Below are 21,321 nucleotides of genomic sequence, written 5' to 3'. Positions count from 1 at the left end.
TAACTCTTGTTTAAAACCAGTACGTAATGTGTTTTTTTGTAAGTTCATTGCTGAAAAGCCCCTTTTAACCGCTGCAGTATTCCCAGACATAGAAAACATCAATCCCATCATGAGCAGTATGTTGCTGTATTTCCAGATTAGAGGGTCATTTTAGAAGTGAGGCGCTGGACTCTTGTAGGATAATAAAAATTGAAAATGTATCATGAACAATTAACGGGAAAATGGCCGTCCGTGCGGATTTCAGATTTGAGAAATTTGTTGCCCACAAGGAATTTTTGAACGCCGAGGGCGGGCGATTTTTCGAGCCCTGATAGATCCTATTTCATAAACTGAGAGAGAATAGTCTTTCCACACTAACTTGAGGAAGAAAACTTCTTACTGTTCCTTTTTTAAACTTTTCAAGATAGATTTGTAGAAGTACTAAAAGAGGTCCCTAGCAAAAGCAATCTGTCAAGTTTGTGGTGAGTCTTGTTTGTATTTTTTACATTTTTATATTGAAAGGTTTTTTTAAAAATTTCCATTTGCTTTGTCTTAGCCTTTTTAATATTATTTAAATATTTCTCAAAATCTAATTCATTACTGGAAAAGGATGATAGAGACTCAAATAATGTTTGCAGTCTGACTGTCCTGATTTGAATACTTCAATTGTTCTGCAAATAATTTCATTTACAAGGAAAGTTTAGAAATGGCTTTCTTAGCCATCTAATCGTCATCCAACGAAATATGAAATTTGGAACCATCTCAAACCTGACTCCTTTTATCCCAAATCCTGCCCAACTCTGATTCTGAAACAACAGCCTTGGTTATAACACACATATTAAGAGACCACATGCTGAAGTTTGAAGTTGGATTTGTTCCAGCGTTTGATTTTAATTGTGAGAGCTATTAAGTTAGGAAGAAGGAAAAAAATATCAATAAAACAAATTAAAATACCTTCCAGTTTTTCATAAGTCATACTTTGGTCAGCATAATGAAACCAATCTTTCCCTTTTGAGCAAGGATCAATCTATAACAAATTATCAAACTTAACAATCAACATTTTACACATAATAATAATTAATAATCCAATTTGCCAAACAGCATACAATAATAAATTTATTTTCCATGTGAATAGTAACCGAGTGACTTTTCTTCACCTACAATCACGTCCTTTTGCATTAAGGACTTGTTTGTAAGGAATTTTAAATGAAATTAATATTTATTGGTCAAGAGGGATATGATTTAAAATACAACTACTAATAAATATTTTAGCCAATACTCTTGTCTTTCTATGGAAGAATTTAACGGAAACATTTAACTGTTTCAAAATGACCCATTTAGCATTTTTCAAAAATGTTCCATATATATTTCTTAATATTAACTACTGAAATATAAAAGAATGCAGAAAAAATATTTCATTGTTGCAAATTTCTATTTTATTGCCATAAGATTTTTTTTTTTTTTTTATACTGCCTAGAGGCTAATTTTAGGTACATATACAGGGGTCTGTCCAGGCTAAATTTACTACTGTTTAGCGGTACCTTCACAAATTCAACTTCAGGAAAAACGGTAGTTTCACAGAATACTCTTTCTTAAAATTTTATTTTTGCATCCCGTAAGAAAGGATAAATCCATATTTTCTTAATATAATTTTTACAAATTAGGTCTAAATTCTCACAAAATAGGTACCTTTCAGAAAAACCTAGACAGATCCCTGATATACATGAACCTCAGGTTTTAACTAAGTAAAAGAATATAAATATTTCAAATGTCATATTGTACCGAGAGTAAGAACAAACATGCATATTGCTATATTATCTATTTCAATACAATGATGAATAGATTTATTAATTACTTAGAGAAGAGAAACAAATTTTTTTAAAAATACTAAGTTTTATTAAAGAAATACTAAATTTCTATAGCCAAAGGGGAAATGCTCATTTAGTTAAGAAAAACATTAATAACGGCATTAATAATGCATGTTGCTGTCTATCATTACAGCTTTTAGTAGTGGGTCAATATATCAAAACAAATTGAGCCATAGTCAAAGTATATAAATGAGTAAAAATATTTTAAGATATTTAATAGATTTCATGGTTAAAACATTAAACAAGAAGTGCATAAAAGGCGAACCCTGATGAGACTATAAAGTATTAGTATAAATTAGAAGGCTTAAATAATGGTCTCCACTGATTAAAAAATTAAACTCATTTTCAGGTTCATACAAGTCATTTCTAACATACTTTAAAAAAAAAAAAAAAAAAAGGCATCTTGAAATACTTTAGTACTTATTTTAAAGTTTTGCAGGCATGAGAGTGGGAAAAGTACAAAAGGTCTGAAAATATTTAGCAAATTAATTCATAAAAAAATATAAATAATAAATACAAATAAGCATGTAAAATTATTCAGCACAAACAGTTAAATTATAGTGAAATGCTTATTTAAAGCTCTTTACTTATAGTTAATTGAAAGTTTAGAACATTGTCAGTACAAAAAACTTTAGTTATAAATCACGATTAAAGAGAATGAAATAATAAAGTTTGGAACAGCAAATTACCTTCCATTGAGACCACTTGCAAGCAAGATAAAAACAAACACAGGCAACCGTTTGAGGCTTGTACATCAGGCACAGTGTTGTCAATTGCAAACTAAATTGAAAGGAGATGAGAATTAATGCAATTTTATTATTAATAAAAAAATTAATTACCATTTACTCTACTGAACAACTTATAAAATACTCGATTGACGCAAAATTAGAAAAGAAGAATATCCAAGACAGAATGAGAATAAAAGCAAATTTAAAAAAGAAAGATTACTGAAATGAAGTTGCAACAAATTCTTATGAACACAATATTAAAATTTTTCTTTTAAGAAAAACAAGAAATGGAATATGAATATAAAGAAGATAATATCCTTTAAAAACACCTAGTATTATAAACTTTATGCAAATAGTTATATATTGGAACCAGTGTTTTCATTACAGCGCGAATCTCGCATATTTTTCTCTTTTCTCGCATTAAAAAATTATTACCGCGAGAAATTAGAGCATTCTATAAACCAATTTCAAAAATCCCGAATTTCTCGCATTTTAAAAAAAATTTCTCGTTGTGCCATTTAGAATAAAATCAGTTACATTTTTCTTAATGGATCTTTCATTATTTTCAACATCTGCCCCAGTATCTAGCTTCCCTATTTACCAATATTGTTCAGAACCTTTAAGAACAACAGAACACGAAACCTCTTTCAGAACGCATTTCTCTGCAACCACGTGTTTACCGTAGTTAAGGTCTCTCCATGTAAAAAGTTCAAATTTTTTTGCGCATTAATGTAAGATAGACAAAAAGGCAATATCTTCTTGCAAAGTTTGCAAAGGCAATATCTTCTACTCCGAAACGGACAAATGAAACAAACGTGGGTAGAAACGATCAAAACGAAACAAACATGCACTTGAGCAACCTAATGAGAATAGCTGATGAAAAAGTAGATGCAGAACATTTTTGATATAATGATGCAACAAAAATATTCAATGCTTTAAAAATTAGAAGATGTTAAAAATGAAAGAAATTATTATTTTTTTCAAGTCTCTTTGTGCCTTTTTTTTTTTTTTTTTNCTTTATTTTATTTTTTTTTAAATTTTTAGAAATCTCACTTAACTTTTTGAAATCTCACCCTGTTTTTGAGAAAGGGTGAGAAATTCTCACCCATTTTTTTTTTCCGCGATGAAAACACTGGGAATCCTTTAATTTAATTAAGATTCATTCTCTAAAGAAAAGGTCCACGGAACTACTCACAAAGTAGTTAAAAACTTTGATATAACTTTAGATTTTTATGTGCAATAAAATAAAAATATTGTTTTGAAATTTTTCCCCCCAATGCAGAGAAGTAGTAATTTAAAACTGTGCTAAAATAGAAAACCTAAAACAAAAAACTTCAAATTAACTTGACAAAACTTCAGAATTAACATTGATTATTTTGTGAATGATTTTTGAAATAAATAAAATATTACATACCGTATTTAATAGTATATATATTTAGCAATAGTTTCAAACAGCAATCTTATGAGATATAAACCTTTTAATCAATACTGTATGAACTTTGCACTACCGTGATAGATTTTTTAAAAAAAGAAGAAAAAACATTATTGTACCTTACAGATCTTTAGTTTCTATTCCTTAAACGACCACACATCCCTTTAATGCAATTCTTAACAGAGGAAATATTAGTGTAAGATAAGAAGTTCTAGAAGAAAGAAAAAAGAACAGAAGAGAATAAAAGAAACATTTTTTTAATTTAAAAAAGTAAAAATTTTATATACCTGGTAGTAGCCAATAAGTATGACATTGACCCAAGATCTTTACCAGCTATAAAAATAAAAAAGAATTATCATTATTATGCACAATTTAATTTAGCTTTGATAGCATTTCAAATTAAATATCGAAAAAGAAACACAAACTTTTGAAGTCTTGGGATTTATTCTGGTTGCCCAAACATAAATTGTATTTAGGGCGACCACAGACACTCAAAGAATGACTCTTCTAGACTTATTTTATTGAATTTCCTTGCAACCAGGTCAACCATATAATTATTAATTTTTTATTCTACCATATTTTTATACATAAAATATAAAATATTTATATTTGCTATTAGGGTTCAAATAAAAAGATTAAATTTTTAGGTACCCCATAAAATTAATTCATTTTTCATGACATTGTGGGTATTTAATTGAATTCCCTGTTTTGTGGCCATCCTGATATGAACTTTTTAAGTGTTACAGTTTTGAACAAAAAAAACCTGAATATTTCTTGCCAAAAATTAACCAGTAGTTCAAGAACATCCACAGTTGATATTTTTTTTTAAAAATTTGGAAATAAAAAAAAAAAAAAAGTTACGTAGAGTACCTTAAAATCGAATTGCAAAAATAAATAAATAAAAACCTGGTAATTTGGGAAGATTTTTACCTAGAAGAAAAGTAATTAATAATTGTAAATTTCTTTCATGTTTACTTAGAGCTCAAACAATTTAGTTAACAGTGTTAGAAAGATTTTTATACATTAAAAAGTCAGATCAAAAATATTATTCCTTTTCTTAAAACTGAGGCTTTTCATTACATTGATTTTTTGCGAAAGATGAAAATAACTTAAAAGGTATGACTAGCAGTTACAAAATTATTTATAAATAGCCATATATAAATTATGTAAGAAAAAATTAAAAAGCTTGATAGAGACCAAAACAAAAATTGCTCAATTTTTAAACAAAAAATTTATTTGCTGAAAAATCTCAATTCAACTTCCTTACATAGCCATATTTTTAGAAAAAAAGTGACCATAAAAGAATAATGTTCAATGAAAACGCCCTTTACAAAATGCTGTGTCATAATAAAAACGCTGATAAATAGAGAATTGAATAAATAAAAAAAAATATATATATATAACAGAATAAAAACTGTTCTTAGTTCTGAAATGTAACTTTAATAGAGAATCACACTTTTCTAGGTTAGCTTTTTTCTTTCTTTTTTTTCGCACAGGGAAAAGGAACAATAAAAAAAATTAAGTCTATATGAAAAACTCAGTTTAAATGCTTTGCTATAATTAAAACAACAAAAACAAAAAAGTTCTCAATCCTAAAAAAATAAATAAATCGAACATATCAAAAGGATATTACTCAAATTCGAGCCTTTATTTTTAAAATGATATAATATATACATAGAATTTCTTTTATATTTTTTCTTTGAGGAAAGAGTAAGGACTTAAAATACCTAAACTTAAAACAAGGACATTTAATACTTAATTTTTGGAATGCAAAATTAAGTACTTTTAAGTCGCATAGGTGCCCTGTAAAAAAAGTACAAAAAAAAAAACATGGTTACACAGTATCAAGAACTATATGTTTATTTTGGCCACATAAATATTGGCCACATAAATATAACTCTTTTCTTATTTTGTCTACAAATAAATGGGAAAGATAAAATTGTGCAGATTAAGTAAGAGATTGATAAAGAAGTGGAATACTTATTGTCTACTTTTTTATCATGGAGAGATTTTTTGTGCTTCCTTTCTTTCCCCTTACATTTTAGATTAGTTTTTACAAAATATTTTGAAACAGAAATAACCAATAATTTTTATAACCAATTATCTCAATCATAAGCTAAAATAATTGAAAAGAAAATTATTTTTTATGATTTTTTTCAATTATTTTCAAAAATATAAAATAAAGTTTTCATAACTTAATTTTTTTTTAATGATTTTTTTAAATAAATTTTTTATTTTCAACTTCAGATTTTTTTTTCTTTCTAAGTACTATATTGAACACAGTGCAGTTACATACTACATAGTGATACTTGTTTCATCCTGTCTTTAGGTCAGTATTATTTTAAATAAGAATTTTATATTTTTGTACATAAATACTTAAAAATAAGAAGGAAAAAAAAAATCCATATTTAAATATTAGGCTGATCACTTTGCAGACAAAGCCAAATTCTGAGAATAAAATCCAACAAATTAAATTATGTTGATTTTAATCGTATTATTTCAATTTACATAAACGTTTAAATAAATGGTTAATTATAATATAATAAATTAATATAATAAGTTAATATGATACATAATGAACATCATTTCCATCATTTAATGTGGATAAGATAATACAAATTAATACTAATTTCTGATACACGATGATCTTTGTTCAACACTAAATGCTTGAAACATAGCAATTTTANATTCTGATAATACTACTGGTTAAGTCTTTTTAAGATATAATTCATTATATAATACAGTTTCAATGCATAATAATTCCTTGAACCATACTAAATGCAAAGGTGTGATAATTATTACTATCACTAATACTTAGGAATTGATAATGAATGACCAGGTTTTCCTAAGTAAGCTTTAAAAACAGAATCAATATAACATTAATTTGTTTAAGCAAATGCTTACCTTTTACCATTTCACAAATTTTTATCACATAAGGATGAGGATGTTCAACAAAAAAATCGAATCCTAAAAATCAAAAATTCAACTCAAATTTAGATTGAGTAATTGAGTTAAATATACACACACTTTAGTCACATAGTTCTGAAATATACACTCCAAAAAGAAAAGAAAAAGACATTCTCTTTTGGTTTTTAAGAATTCTTTATGAAATTCATAATGGAGTGTCCATTAAATTTAAGAATTATTAAGCTCATATAATTAATACTGTTCACTGAAGAATTTCTGCCAAATGGGCTTTCAGCACCAGTGAAACAGCTATAAAACATTGTAATCAGTTTCCAACATGCATTTGCTTAGAATGTTAAAAATGCACATTTTGATTGCGTAAATCTAGTGCATCAGATTTCAAGGATATACATGTTCAGCTACTTCTTATTAGAACTTTCAGGAACTGCTCAAAAATTTAAGGAAGATATTTTGTTAAATGCTAAACAGTTTTTGAATATTACTGAACTTTGATGGGTATAACATAAATTATTACTAAGCTATGGATGAAAGAAAGAAAAGAAGATCACACCCTTCTCTTAAGGAAGGATATAATCTAATCAACTGAATTAAAAAAAAATCTTTATAAAAGTTATGAATAAGAAAAATCAATGTATTAAGTACGAAGTTTATAGTGAATAGGGGAAAAAACTCAAATCAAAGTGGAATTAGAAATGTATAACTTTTTTTAGCAATAAATAATCCTAAGCATATGCATAAACAATCTTCTACCTTTATATTTTTTTTTTTTACCAAACAGAGAAAAAAATATAACAAAAGCAGTCGATTTTTAATGAAAGCAGTTGCGATTTCACTTCAGGCGAAACTTGCTAATGATACTACAACTCTGAGGAATCAGAATTCTTTCAAATAAAAAATTTGTTTCTCTCTCTTTATTAGATATCGAATAAATAAACATAGTAGTTGATAAATAGCTTTGTTCGCAATAATTAAAGTATAGTTCGAAATTATCAAACAGTAATTTGTCATAATTAAAGGATAGTAAAAAATAATTAACAAAATCTCAATCCAGAATTTTCAAGTTACTTATTTCTTTATCCAATTGACAACACTCCAGAAACGCTTAAGAATAATAGTATCTTAAGGATACAATTAATGACGACCAGCACGGAAAAAAATAAATAAATCAGAAATTAAAAAAAAAAAAATTTTAAAGCCTCTACTGCACATGCACAAATAACGGTTAAACACAGAAGAGTGAAATCTTGCAATTCCATAGGGTGTCAAATTTCCAGACAATTCCCGGTTTTGGGGTAAAATTACGTTATCCCATATGATCCACAGTTTTCCTGGTGCAAAAATTATTTTTATAGACAATTCTCTAATCTTTGGTAAAAATAGGGTTTTAGGAATTAGTATAAGGAATAAGTTTTAGGCATTAGGGACATAACAAAAAAAATTGAGAAAACCTTTAAAACATTGATTTATAGTATGGTATAATCATTACATCACTATAAATAAGAACAATCCAGAATTATTTGGATTTGAAAAACTTTAAAATGTTTGTTAACTTTAGTTTAAATTGTGTACTTACCAAACACACTGCATACTTTTTAATAGGATAAAATGTATTTATTTATATTTTATTGTTTTATTTATATTATTAAGACATATTTTATGGTCTGACAAATTCATAGAGAAAATTTAGAATTCCATCACCAGATTTCAATAAGAAAAACTATTTAATTTACCTGAGAATAATATACTACTTTGATCATGCTTCGTAAAACCTCCAGCAGTGTGATCACCTTTCCTGAGTTGCCTATGGCCAGATTTATTCAGAGACAAAGAGGTCACAATATCAATTACAACTAGACCACAAAACCAATTTCAATCCACTAACTGGATCACAAAACTAATCCATTCCATCTAGTGAACCAAACCAACTTCCAATCAATTCAGACTGCCACAAAAACACATCGCTTTGCATTTCTAATATACATAACATTCCTAAATAGCCATTTCATTCTTATCTAACTAGATTCCATCTTAAATAAATAATCCCAAGAAACTGAAGAGGTAAGATATTACCCGATTAAAAACTTGAACAGCTCCAAAAATAGGTGCCCATTTGCCAGACGTGATTGAGAAGAAACAAAAGTGGTTTGAAACAAACAAACAAAAATTAAGTTGGCGAAGAAATGGAAAAATAAAGATGAGAAACAAAAACTAGAAAAACTACATTTGTCGAGGAAAAAGGATGAAAAATAGAACAAGAAAAACAGAACAGCAGAGGCCTAGAGGGGTAAATCAGGGATAGATTCCATCTTACTAGATGGGAACACTACATTTAACTAAATTAATATCATCTGATCAAATTCCTTAATATATGCCCGCATGGCCCTTCCCAGGCAAGGTGATCACTCTTAAAGAGGGTACAAGGTGTGTATCGTTATCAATTGCAGACTTGCCCACCTAATTTAAAATAAAATTTGAAGATTTTTTTTAATGAAAGCAGACATTTTTTAAGATGTATTTTTTAACAAAAATAAATAAAAGAAAATTTATAATATTAGAAAATTACACACATATTTGTTATAGATATAAAAAATATAGTCAAGAATAATGAAAATTACAAATGTGACATCAACTATCAACATTACCACATTAAAGAATGATTTTAATTACGAAGAACTGAGACTTAAAAAAGTTAAGATTTACTATTCCCATCTATTTGTAAAGAATTAGAATTTTGCAATGCATTCTTCAACACAATTCTCATCACAATCAGAATTAAATTGTGAAATATATTAGCAAAGCAATAAGAAAAAATTTAGTATGCTGCATTCGAAAAAGGCAATAATTAATTCAAAAAACACTGAAAACAAATCAATCAGATAAGCCCCAAACAAATTAAAAACTAAAAACTAATCTCTTATTTAAATTAAATAATTTTGATTTTTATAACAAATCAAGGTTCATATTCTCTGAATTCACTGCTTCACAATCTAATGAATATTACAGATTAAGATTAATGTGGTATGCATGAAAATTGCTTGCACTAACATTAAAGGAAAAGAGAATGATAATTGAAATATTATTTTTTTTTACCTAATGTCGAAATCAAAATAGTCTCACAAGCTACAAGTTCTTGTTCTTTAATTTTGTAAAACTGAAAAGGAAATAAAATAAATTAGCTTAGTGTACATAATCTCATTCAAAAATTTGAAAAAAGCAACTAACAAAAACACATAACACAGTGTGGCAGTAATATAATATGATACAATAACTTTGGTTATTCAAACCTGTTAACTAAAATTATTTTCTAATTAATAATTCCTACTAATTTGTACATTTACTTGCCATTTTTCAACTTTACACAATAGTATAGAATATAACAAACTTTCAAGCAGGATGTGTAAGTTTAAAAAAAAAAAAAAATATTAACTCACTGTTACAAATTAATAGTCTGAATTTTTTCGTTTTAGGATTAATAACCAATTTTGTAAAGGTGAGGTAAACTTAATACAGTGAAACCTCTCGGGAGGTTTCATTGCATTAAGTTTATGTTAACCTCATAAATTAGTTAATTAAGTTTAAGTTAAAATTAATTAAGTTTAAGTTAATTAAGTTTATTAATTAAGTTTATTCATTAATTAAGTTTAAGTTAAACCTCATAAATGGTCGTTGATAGAGATAGATCATTCTTAGAGGTTACCCCCATCAACTTTAAAATTGTTATCAAAGGTACATGAATTTTTTGCGAACAAGTAAAATTTTAGTCACTTTCATTTTCTTGGTGCGGAATAGCCACTTCCGTTGACGTCATGAAAATAAGGGATGAATAAAATTTAGCATCCATAAAAGTGATCTAAATATCATAAACATTAATTAGCTTTAAAAGGTGAAAAGAAGTTTGAGATGCTTGGTTTTCTGAAATAACTTCGTTTTTTTTAAAATTTAACTTTCAACTCTATAAGTAAATTATTGACAACATCGTCTTTATGCACCCTGACTGCAACTTGAGGTTGTATCATCAAAAAGAGCTCTCTAAATAAGAGCCTAACACAAATATTTTCTGCATTTGGTGCAGATGGTATCCCGATTGCTGGGAGAAGTTTTAATGCCCCCCCCCCAAAGGTTTTCTTCAGCACAAAGTCCATGAAAAAAAATTCTGTGCCTTCCAAAAGTAGCCGCTGCACAGAGTTGGGCAAAAAAGTCCGTTGTCACCTCTCTTACAATGGTATTGACCAAATAAGATTTATTGTAGCTGTTAACACACAAGATAAAGATGTTATTGGCTTTGCTTTGGTCCATTATATTATATAGGATAAATTAGGTTAATTATCTTAGGTTATTAAAATTAGGTAAGGGTTAGGCAAAAGGCTAACCTGCCAGGTTTCACAGTAGTCTAAAGATAAAGAGCCGAGAAATAATTTAAATTTAAGACACTTACTTCAGAGGCAACATCTAAGGATTCTTTAATTTGTAATAAATAACAGGCACATTTAATCACATGTTCCATTTTTCTAGCCTGCTCTTCAGCTTTAGCTGCAAGAAATATTGCAGCCATGGCCAATGCCTGAAAAAATAAAAGGGTAAAACTTTAATTTAATTCACCACAAAATTCTTGCATTCTGCTGTTATGAGAAAAAGGTTTTTCTTATTTTGATAACAATAAGTGTTCGGAAAATAGACGCTTTGGGCAAATGGGTGACCGGATATGAGGCTTTGTATTGTAATAGCATTCCATGGCTGAACTTGTTATTGAAGGATTAAGCTGCATTGTTCAATGAAACAGCATTCATAACATCACAATACTTATCCTAAGGAACAAATGAAAAACATTTTTAAGAAAAGAAAAACCCTCAGTTTTTTATTGTTATAGGATCATGAGAAAGAGTTTCCTTTAGCAGACTAATAAAATGTTTTCTACAGGAACGTAACTTTAATTTAATTCATCTTTTGATTAAGTTTATCTTAATACAAAAATTTGCATCTTTTTCTTGCTTAAGCATATTTGTTTGAAATTTCTGAAACAGGTAGCCTGGAAGTTGAAAATTTAGAGCAGTAACCTTTTGAAATTCCAAACCAATAAAGACCATTTACTGTTCATTGAATTATGTAAAACTCAAAATATAAAAAATTCACACACCAAGAAAAGGCAGGTTTCGGGGTAGCAATAATAAAATGGAAATTCCACACTTGTCTTTTAGCTCCTACTACATGCTTTGGAAAGCAACTGCTTAAGAAAAACGAATATGCTATGTCTTAGACATTATTAAATGTACAAATAGAAAATCTTTTCACACAAAAAACACATATACAAGTTGATTATACAAAATATGTTGTATAGATAAAATATGATTTTATACATAAACTTTACTTAATTATGAAATAGTTCTATGAAATTTGAAAGATATTAAAATGATGCAAGTAGACAACAGTCCTTTCGAAACTGAGGTATGGTCAAATTTGGTATACCTACTCATGTATTAGCTGTAGTGCGGGCGAAAGTACTTTGATTTCAATTCTTAAAGGGATGGCAGCTAATTTTTACAGAAGGGGCATAGATAATAATGATCAAAGAGAAGGCAGGGCAGGCCACCCTTCTAAAGACAATAAGGGAGAAAAATTGTCACAGTTTTCTGCTTACAAGAAAGTATACTACACCATACTAAATAACACAGATTTCATTATAAGGTAAATCTAGAGCAAAAAAAGTAAAGTAAAGTTGTACTTACACTCCAATGGACCTCTGAGAAAGAGTGAAACATATAGAACCTATGCATGTAGATTATAGCATTATTGATACACAATAGATTACTGGATTCAATTAAGGAATGTGCAATAGATATGTACTTTGTACTATTGATTAATAAGAACTGCTTTCAAAAAAATAATAATAGATAAATCAAAGAAACTATTTTATTATTATAATCTAATTACGAACATTAAGTTTAGTTCCCTAACAAGCGAAACTAAATTAAAAATTTGCTCTGACCTTACATTATCTCTTAATATTGCTAATTATGATAGATATTTGTTTTTATTTTCTAAATGTTTAAATCATAAAAACCAATTAGACAGGTTACCTCCACTCTTTTGAATTGGAACAATTTTTTTTATACGTTAATTTCATCACATACTCAATTTCATCATTTATACATCTCCAGCAAGCTGTTTGTGACTCACTCACATAAACGGAATCAAAATATTTCCTATATTCTTATAATATCAGAATTATGTTAACCTTGCATCGATTCTGCATCCTGATCTGTGGCAGAATAATCGCCAAGTCTAGGCGACCCAGGAGAAACAAAAAAAATCACAAAAAGGGACTTGAAAGGCATAACTCATAGTCACCCCCAGGCAAATATCTACATGTTTTCTTTTTTTATTAATTGCAAATTTAAAACCTATTTGGCACCTTAGCGATTGCAGTTGGCATGGCAGATCAGGATCCGGAAATAGCTCTAAGTAGCCCACTGCTTGGAAATGATTGTGCATCCTTTAGATTAATTATTAAAAATGTTCATTAAAAGAAAGAGCTAACAATGTTTATACACATAGAAAAATATTTAGAAAAACTTAATCTATAAATTTGCATGATAAATTTTAAAATAAAATATTATGGATAACGATTAAAAATGTTTGCAAAGAAAAAGTGCTGAAAATTATTGAGAAATAGCTACTTATAAACATGACATTTCTGTTCAGACCTTATAAATCATTATATTCCAAATTTATAAAAAATTACTTATCATAATGTCCATTTACAAGAAAATATTTCGTTATCGACATCCGAGTAAACCACGTGTCTTATTAGTCACGAACATTATCATCTGCATGCAATCGAATACACACATTAATTTGATAACAAAATTAATTATATAATAAAAAGGATACACTTTTAACTGCTGTCCCAAATCTTGAATGAAATGTGCTGATTGTTGGCGATATAATAATTCTTTGGACTCCGATACGCAAAATTTTCGACTTGGAGAATTTATCAGCCGATCTTGCGTAAAATACCATCGGTCTACTTTATCCATTATGCTATTTATTCTTGTTTCACATATAATCCTAACTTTTAAATAATTAAACAGCTATAAACATAAAAACAATTAATGCTTTTAACGTCGAAATGCAAAATTAACAAATGTATACAAATCGAAAGATAAACACAACAACGTGCAAAGAGGCGCGCTTTTCCGCTATTTTTTTCAAGTATTTTATGGTGACGTCAAGAAAATTGAAGTTAAAGTTCAGAAAGCAAAGAAAGCATATCGCTTATAACCTCGTTTAAATACTTCGACCTAGTTGCTGTAGTAGAAATATACCCTAAGATAATATTTTTTAGTGCTTAATCCAGAAATAAGTAGCCGGAAATGAGTCTATTATTTATTAGAAGAACCAATCTAAACAAAACATGAAAACAAAACAATGATCAAGGCCTATGTTTTGATTAGTTCAAATTTCACATCGAACAGTTTCAATTCCTCAAGGGAAATTATGTATAATCTATGACACATGAAATATTTTGTTACGAATTAAAATAGATAGTTATTAAATGTAAGTAAAATTTAAACGCCTTTGTTTCTTGTACTCCAATACGCAGCAGCTCTCATCCCTAATTTGAATTAATTTTAATTGTTTTAATTTTCTCGACACTTATTAGAATTATTGCTGGGTACATATTTAACATAAGTATAGCTAGTAAAACTTTTGTTTTCATTGTACACTCCTATTATAATTTACGAGATTCATTAGTAACATAACATTAATTGGTATAGTTAATAGAACTTCCTCTAATGATTTAATTTTAGTTATTCTTATTTTTCTTCTCATATGTTACTGCGGTATGCATTTTTAATAAATATATTTCCTAACAATTCATTCGTAGGGTTAGTAGAAATATCTTTAATCTAGTTTCGCTTTTACAGATTCAAAGTCAATATGAATACGTTTCAAACCAATTATCAATCTTTGGAAAATGATGAAATTGAAACTTCACCTGAGAGTGTAATTGTACATGTTGCATCTGAAGGCAGCAAATGTAAGTTGAATATTCTAATTTGACCATAATATGTTAATAATAACTTAATCTGATATGTCTACTGCATGTCTCAATTTTATTTGCTGAAAATTGCCATTAATTTTCCAGTTGTGCGTTTTAAGATATAAAAATTAATGTCTATGTATAGGAAATGAATCCTACTTGCACTTTGTGGGAAACTACCTTAAGGCCTTTTTTATTTAGAAAAAATTGCTCATAGCATATAAACTAAGAAGTTAAATGATTCATTATGAGTGAATTTATTAAAAACTTTTGTGAGTTACATAAGTTATGAAAAATTTAAAGTATGAAAAAGTGAGTTTTAAAACCTGGAGCAAACCGTGAAGTTTTAAATGACAAGGAAAAAATTTCAAAATATCAAAATGCAAACAAATTATGACAGGATTATACAGAGGGGGAAGTATTCCTGCTATAATTTGTTTGCATACATATACAAAAGCAAAGTATTTGATAGCATATAAACAAAAAAGTTAAATGATTCATTATGAGTGAATTTATTAAAACTTTTGTGAATTACATAAGTTATGAAAAATTTAAAGTATGAAAAAGTAAGTTTTAAAACCTAGAGCAAACCGTGAAGTTTTAAATGACAAGGAAAAAATTTCAAAATATCAAAATGCAAACAAATTATGACAGGATTATACAGATCATATATATACAAAGTATTTGTATGCATTTATATACAAAAGCAAAGTATTTGATAGCATATAAACAAAAAAGTTAAATGATTCATTATGAGTGAATTTATTAAAACTTTTGTGAGTTACACAAGTTATTAAAAATTTAAAGTATGAAAAAGTGAGTTTTATTAAACCTAAAGCAAACCGTGAAGTTTAAAATGAGGAGGGAAAAATAATAAAATATCAGTGTGCAAACAAATTGTGACAGGATTACACAGAGAGGGAAATATTCCTGCTATAATTTGTTTTTATTTTGATATTTTAAAAAAAATCAGCATTTTAAACTTTTTTATTTACTCTAGTTTTACCTAAATTTATTTCTCTTTAAATTTTAAATTATCAGTGGAGTAGAAACCGAATTTGTTATTGAAAAGTTTCCCTCTTGGTGTAGCGTCCTCTTAAGAAATAGTAATGAAATAAAAATTGCCTAAATTAAGTTTTTTTTTTTTAAATTTACTAATTTGTTTTCCTTATTTGCAGCCCGGTGGAACCATATTGATGATTTGGATTCATTCTTTCGAAAAATATCCTTTTATATTTGGAATTAAATAAGTTTTTATTTATGTTTAATGAAATTATGTACAAAACTTTTGTAAACCATTATATTTTAGTATTTGTATTGCTATTTTTTTCTTTCATAATTTAAAAATGGCTGGTTGCTTTATGCAACAGGGTATTAGAACCAGATTAGGATTAATTGAGCTCTTAAGTTAGGAATAATAAAGATTCTATGCCTAAAAATGTTTTGCTTAAATTTGTAATTATGAATGCTTAAAATATCTGATCACTAATAAATAAATTGTTTTTATTAGATATCTCTAATTTTGCCTTGACCATACTGTACTGAACCAACATTTAACTGAAAAAAGTTATATGAAAGTTTAAAATTTTTTTTAAGTATTACAGTCTTTGCAATTTAGCATTTTTATTTTATATTGGAATATTTACTTACATTTATTATCAAAAAAACTATTAAGAGTTTTTGACAAGGGTGTATTTTTTTTATTTATTATACCTTCAAAAAAGCTCATATATTTTTTATAGTATGAGATGTCTAGTACAGTGCAGAACCTCTTATCCGGAATTCGAAAACCAGATAACCGGAATGAAATTCGGAACCGGAAATTAATTTTCTTCCATAAAAATTTTTTTTTTCTTGCAAGATTTTGAGCCCATTTTGTTATTTAGAGCGTATGGCGTATCGAGTTGACGAAAGAACTGATTTAGAGGACGGATCAAAAGCCGTTTGTAGACGAATCTCACATAAGCACAAATAGCTTATATATGTTATTAATGTTAATAATAACATATATAAGCCTGTATATAATTTTTATTTCATAATTTCTTTCCTTATTTAAACTTAAGTGTAATATTATTTATCATTTTTTATTATTTCTAAAACTATTTCAAAATTATTTTTTAGTTTTGTTTTATATACATTAATAAAACGGCATTTTGTAGCAACTNTGATGAGGAAAAAATTTCAAATTATCTAAATGCAAACAAATTATGACAGGATTACACAGAGGGGGAAGTATTCCTGCTATAATTTGTTTGCATATATACAAAAGCAAAGTATTTGATAGCGTATAAACAAAAAAATAAAATGATTCATTATGAGTGAATTTATTAAAGCTTTTGTAAGTTAATAAGTTATGAAAAATTTAAAGTATGAAAAAGTAAGTTTTAAAACCTAGAGCAAAATGTGAAGTTTTAAATGAGGAGGAAAAAATATCAAAATGCAAACAAATTATGACAGGATTACACAGAGGGGGAAGTATTCCTGCTATAATTTGTTTGTATTTTGATGTTTAAAAAAAATTAGCATTTAAAGCTTTTTATTTACTCTAGTTTTACCTAATTTTACCTCTTAAGAAATAATAATGTACTAAAAATTACCTAAATTGAGCTTTTAAAAAAGTTTTGAACTAATTTTCTTTCCTTATTTGCAGCCCGGTGGAACCATATTGATGATTTGGATTCATTCTTTCGAAAAATATCCTTTTGTGTTTGGAATTAAATAAGTTTTTTTTATTCTTGTTTAATAAAATTATGTAAAAAATTTTTTTACATCATTCAATTTTTTTCTGTATTTGTATAACTATTTTTTTTCCTTCATAATTTTTAAAATGGCTGATTGCTTTATGCAACAGGGAACCAGAATAGGATTAATTGTGCTCTTAAGTTAAGATTAATAAAGATTCTATGCCTAAAAGTGTTTTGCTTAATTTTGTAATTATGAAAGCTTAAAATATCTGATCACCAATAAATAAATTGTTTTTATTAGATATCTTTAATTTTGCCTAAGAGCTTTTTACCTGCTAGAGATAAAGCTACCAGAAATTTTTTCCAATTTTGACCATACTGTACTGAACCAACATTTAATTGAAAGAAGTTATGTTAAAGTTTAAAATGTTTTTTTTTTTAATATTATAGTTTACAGTCTTAGCAATTTAGCTGTTTTATTTTATATTAGAATATTTACTTATTATCAAGAAACTATTAAGATTTTTTGACAAGTCTGTTTTTTTTTTTTTTTTTTTTTTTTTTTTTTTTTTTTTTTTTTNTTTTTTTTTTTTTTGTTGCTATAATACCTTTAAAAAAGCTCATATAATATTTTTTATAGTATGAGATGTCTAGTATATTCTGATGTAGAATTGAAATAGTTTTTAACTTATAAAATGACACTAGATTTTATTATGTATTCGTGGTAGATCAAATATTTATTATTTTTCTTAATTGAGATACATTTATAAGTTTCACCAAAAACATGGTTTCTCTTGCATAGTGGCTGAAGAATGTATTGGTATTCTGTGAGTATTCAATATGTGAAAATTTTTATTTTAAAGGATTTGTAGAATTATCTCAAAACTCTGGTTTTTGAAGACACGACTACCACTCAGTGGCAGTTGTACCAAAAAAAGAAAAGCCCAACTCTCTAAATTCTAAACTAAAGTGGGATACTTTGTGCTATATCTGAAAATAACATACTAAGCTTTAGCAGAGCATGGTATGCACCACACTTCAGTGCGTAATAAGTTAATGGATGGTCTGGATCTAGTCACCTGAACCGGTTGTTGGTTGTATACGATACCTCCTGCCCATCACCAGTTTATTTTTTAATTGTATCTCACATTGTGTTGGCAAATATAATCAACTATGAAATTATTGTTGAACTCTCAAAGAAATATCTTATTGAATAGTACAGTACTGTTATTAAATAGTGTAAAAATGCAGCAATTGGCCAAAAGAATATACACAGGGGAAGAAGGCTTGATTCCACAGACATAATGTAAACCAATCTACCAAGGTTTAGTGTGGTTTCTTTGTATAAAGGAAAAACATCTACGGGCACGGCAACAGATGTACTTGATATGGGTTTGTACTTTCCTCTCTTCACAAATACTACTGGAGTTGGGGAGGGAAGGAGGAGTTCTTTCTTTTTATTGTGGTTTTGTTCTGCATATTTACAGTATTAATAAACAGTACTGTACCATTAAAATATTTCTATGAGAATACATTTATATCAGCCATGTTAAATCTCTTTCTGATTAGGATTTCAAGAAATGATTTATAAATTGTTTTAGATAAGTTTATAAGAATTGGAAAAAGTTTTTTTAAAATATTCTTTAAAAATTAGGAAAGAAAAATGGTTATTATTTGTTTCAAGGATCAAAAGAAATGTATTTGGTAGTAAGAGGTATTTTTGCTACTATTAGCAAATGGGTGAAGAATTACGATTTTTTTTACGATATCAAGAAATTTGTGTTATCGAAGTTCCAGGATAATTGAGGTTGAACTAACTGTACCATATTTGCACCTACTTTCCTTTTTCTCAAAGCAATCTAGATAGTTGAGAGCATTGTGCACTATTTTTATTTGTATGAAATTGTGTGTGTAATATATTTAAAAAAATATTATTATTTTTTTAGATTTGCCTTTTTGTTACTCTGTGGTATTTTTTATTTATCACATTGTGTTAATTTTGTTTTTGATGAGCCACCATCTCCTCTTGTAAATCGCACAGATATTCAGCTTTCTGATCTATTTATCCCTCTCTCAGAATGTGCTGCTAGGTAATTATTATTTTTATCTTTTAAAAAAATTTTAAAAATTTATTTTTATAAATAGCAAATAAGGCAAATTTCTTCCACCGTCGGAAAAAAAAAAAGTGGAGCTAACTGCCCTGAAATAAATAAATTTCTTCAAACCCAAGTGGAAAGAATAAAAGAAACTCTTTTTCAAAAAGAAGTATCAAATCTTGAAACATTTTTGTAAATGTTTTATTTGTGAGCATAGTTAAACATTTATTGATTTAAATAATAGTATTTATTCCAAGCCAATAGTATTTTTAACACAACATTTATAAATAAGTGAAATATCTAAAAGCAACAATTAAAAGGGAAGGAGAAAGTAATTAAAACAACTAGTTTCTTTCAATATTTAACTTACAGGATTTAACTAGAAAAATCTAACTTTATAATTGTATAAAGAACTGTTAAAATATCATAATAAAATGCTGTTAAATATAAATGTTTAACGCAACACTTGAATGATTTGATGCATGTATTTTAAAACTCTGTATAAAACTAAAATAAGTATGAGAAAATATTTTTTTTATTTAAAAAAATATATTAAAAAACTTTTAACTTTTGAGTACTATATTTTAAATTCAGTTTGTTAACTCTAACAATATTGTTATGTTATCTAATTGTTTTGGTCACTTTTAGTTTCTTTCTTTTTATCCTGTTTCTACCTGGTATTTTTCAGGTTCTTCCTAGTAAAACCCTGACCCTGACTGATACATTTAATTTGTTGCCTATTGTAATGAATCCTTTTATTTTCTAGCTTCAGCTTTGGTTACTGGCTGCTATTTGTGATTTTCATGCTCTTCATTGCTGGGAAGTGTTATAAAGCTACCAGAGCAATTTACTCATTTAAAGAAATTGAACAATTTTATGAAAGCGCTTTGAAAATATCTAAGGTACATACTTATATTATACTATTTGATAATATACTTTTTATTTATTCTCCATACATTTTAATTACATTTATAACCTTATGTGTAGAAATTTTACCCACAGGATTGGCCTAATATTTCTGATTTTCCTTATACAAAATATTTTGTTCTCTTTAGTTTTTTATTCTGATGTTCCTGATTTTTATGTTAACTTTGTACATAACATCCCGATTTCTACAAATACCAGTGTGGGTTTTAAATTATTAAATTTTATGGATTGAAAGATATTGACTTTTAGTATAACATTTATTTTATACAATAATACTAAAAAAAAAATTGCAAAACTCAATTGTTCAAGTGGTCAATTTTGATTTCAAGTTTTGGTCATTTTATTAAAAAAAATAATAAATAAAAAAAAAAACATTTTTTCTGTCAAATTTTTTTTAAATATGTCAGAATATTAAAACTTTTTAGCTCAAAATAGTTTCTCTTTTTCATAAAACTACAGTTAAGACATTATTTTTTATTTCTTATACTTCTGATTTTATTTATTGTAAAATCAAAAGTCCTTTTAATTGTCCAATGGTTTAGTTCCATAGTTTTTTTTAATTTTATTTTTGTTTTGGTGATCTTTTTAGATAATGATTCATTATATTTTTTATTATTTGTTTATTTTTGTTTACATTT

The 21,321-nt window shown here is 27.2% G+C and overlaps 2 protein-coding genes across 5 annotated transcripts in view; one reads left to right on the top strand and one right to left on the bottom strand.

Annotated features, from left to right (window-relative positions):
• LOC107445702 (uncharacterized) overlaps window positions 1-14,153 on the bottom strand; it is a 22,463-nt gene extending 8,310 nt beyond the window's left edge. Inside the window, exons 1-9 of one of the 3 annotated variants that reach the window (XM_071187309.1) lie at window positions 13,824-14,122; window positions 12,659-12,740; window positions 11,371-11,496; window positions 10,026-10,086; window positions 8,666-9,389; window positions 6,912-6,974; window positions 4,295-4,340; window positions 2,537-2,627; window positions 934-1,006 (exon numbers count right to left, since the gene is read on the bottom strand). In XM_071187309.1, coding sequence (XP_071043410.1) covers window positions 934-1,006; window positions 2,537-2,627; window positions 4,295-4,340; window positions 6,912-6,921 — 220 coding nt within the window. In that variant the 5' untranslated portion in view covers window positions 6,922-6,974; window positions 8,666-9,389; window positions 10,026-10,086; ... (1 more) ...; window positions 12,659-12,740; window positions 13,824-14,122. Of the gene's footprint in view, window positions 1-933; window positions 1,007-2,536; window positions 2,628-4,294; window positions 4,341-6,911; window positions 6,975-8,665; window positions 9,390-10,025; window positions 10,087-11,370; window positions 11,497-12,658; window positions 12,741-13,823 lie in introns of all 3 variants that reach the window. The other 2 variants (XM_043053715.2, XM_043053716.2) reach the window with 2 other exon arrangements.
• A 144-nt stretch (window positions 14,154-14,297) lies between these two features.
• The window catches only part of LOC107445704 (autophagy-related protein 9), a 40,962-nt gene continuing 33,938 nt past the window's right edge, over window positions 14,298-21,321 (top strand). Inside the window, exons 1-6 of one of the 2 annotated variants that reach the window (XM_071187370.1) lie at window positions 14,298-14,489; window positions 14,861-14,973; window positions 17,627-17,670; window positions 18,423-18,487; window positions 19,607-19,750; window positions 20,523-20,658. In XM_071187370.1, coding sequence (XP_071043471.1) covers window positions 14,874-14,973; window positions 17,627-17,670; window positions 18,423-18,487; window positions 19,607-19,750; window positions 20,523-20,658 — 489 coding nt within the window. In that variant the 5' untranslated portion in view covers window positions 14,298-14,489; window positions 14,861-14,873. Of the gene's footprint in view, window positions 14,490-14,860; window positions 14,974-16,154; window positions 16,201-17,626; window positions 17,671-18,422; window positions 18,488-19,606; window positions 19,751-20,522; window positions 20,659-21,321 lie in introns of both variants that reach the window. The other variant, XM_071187348.1, reaches the window with a different exon arrangement.

The sequence above is a fragment of the Parasteatoda tepidariorum genome, chromosome 1 (genome assembly GCF_043381705.1).
Source record: "Parasteatoda tepidariorum isolate YZ-2023 chromosome 1, CAS_Ptep_4.0, whole genome shotgun sequence".
Taxonomy (NCBI): domain Eukaryota; kingdom Metazoa; phylum Arthropoda; class Arachnida; order Araneae; family Theridiidae; genus Parasteatoda; species Parasteatoda tepidariorum.
This window is presented reverse-complemented; position numbering and strand designations above follow the sequence as displayed.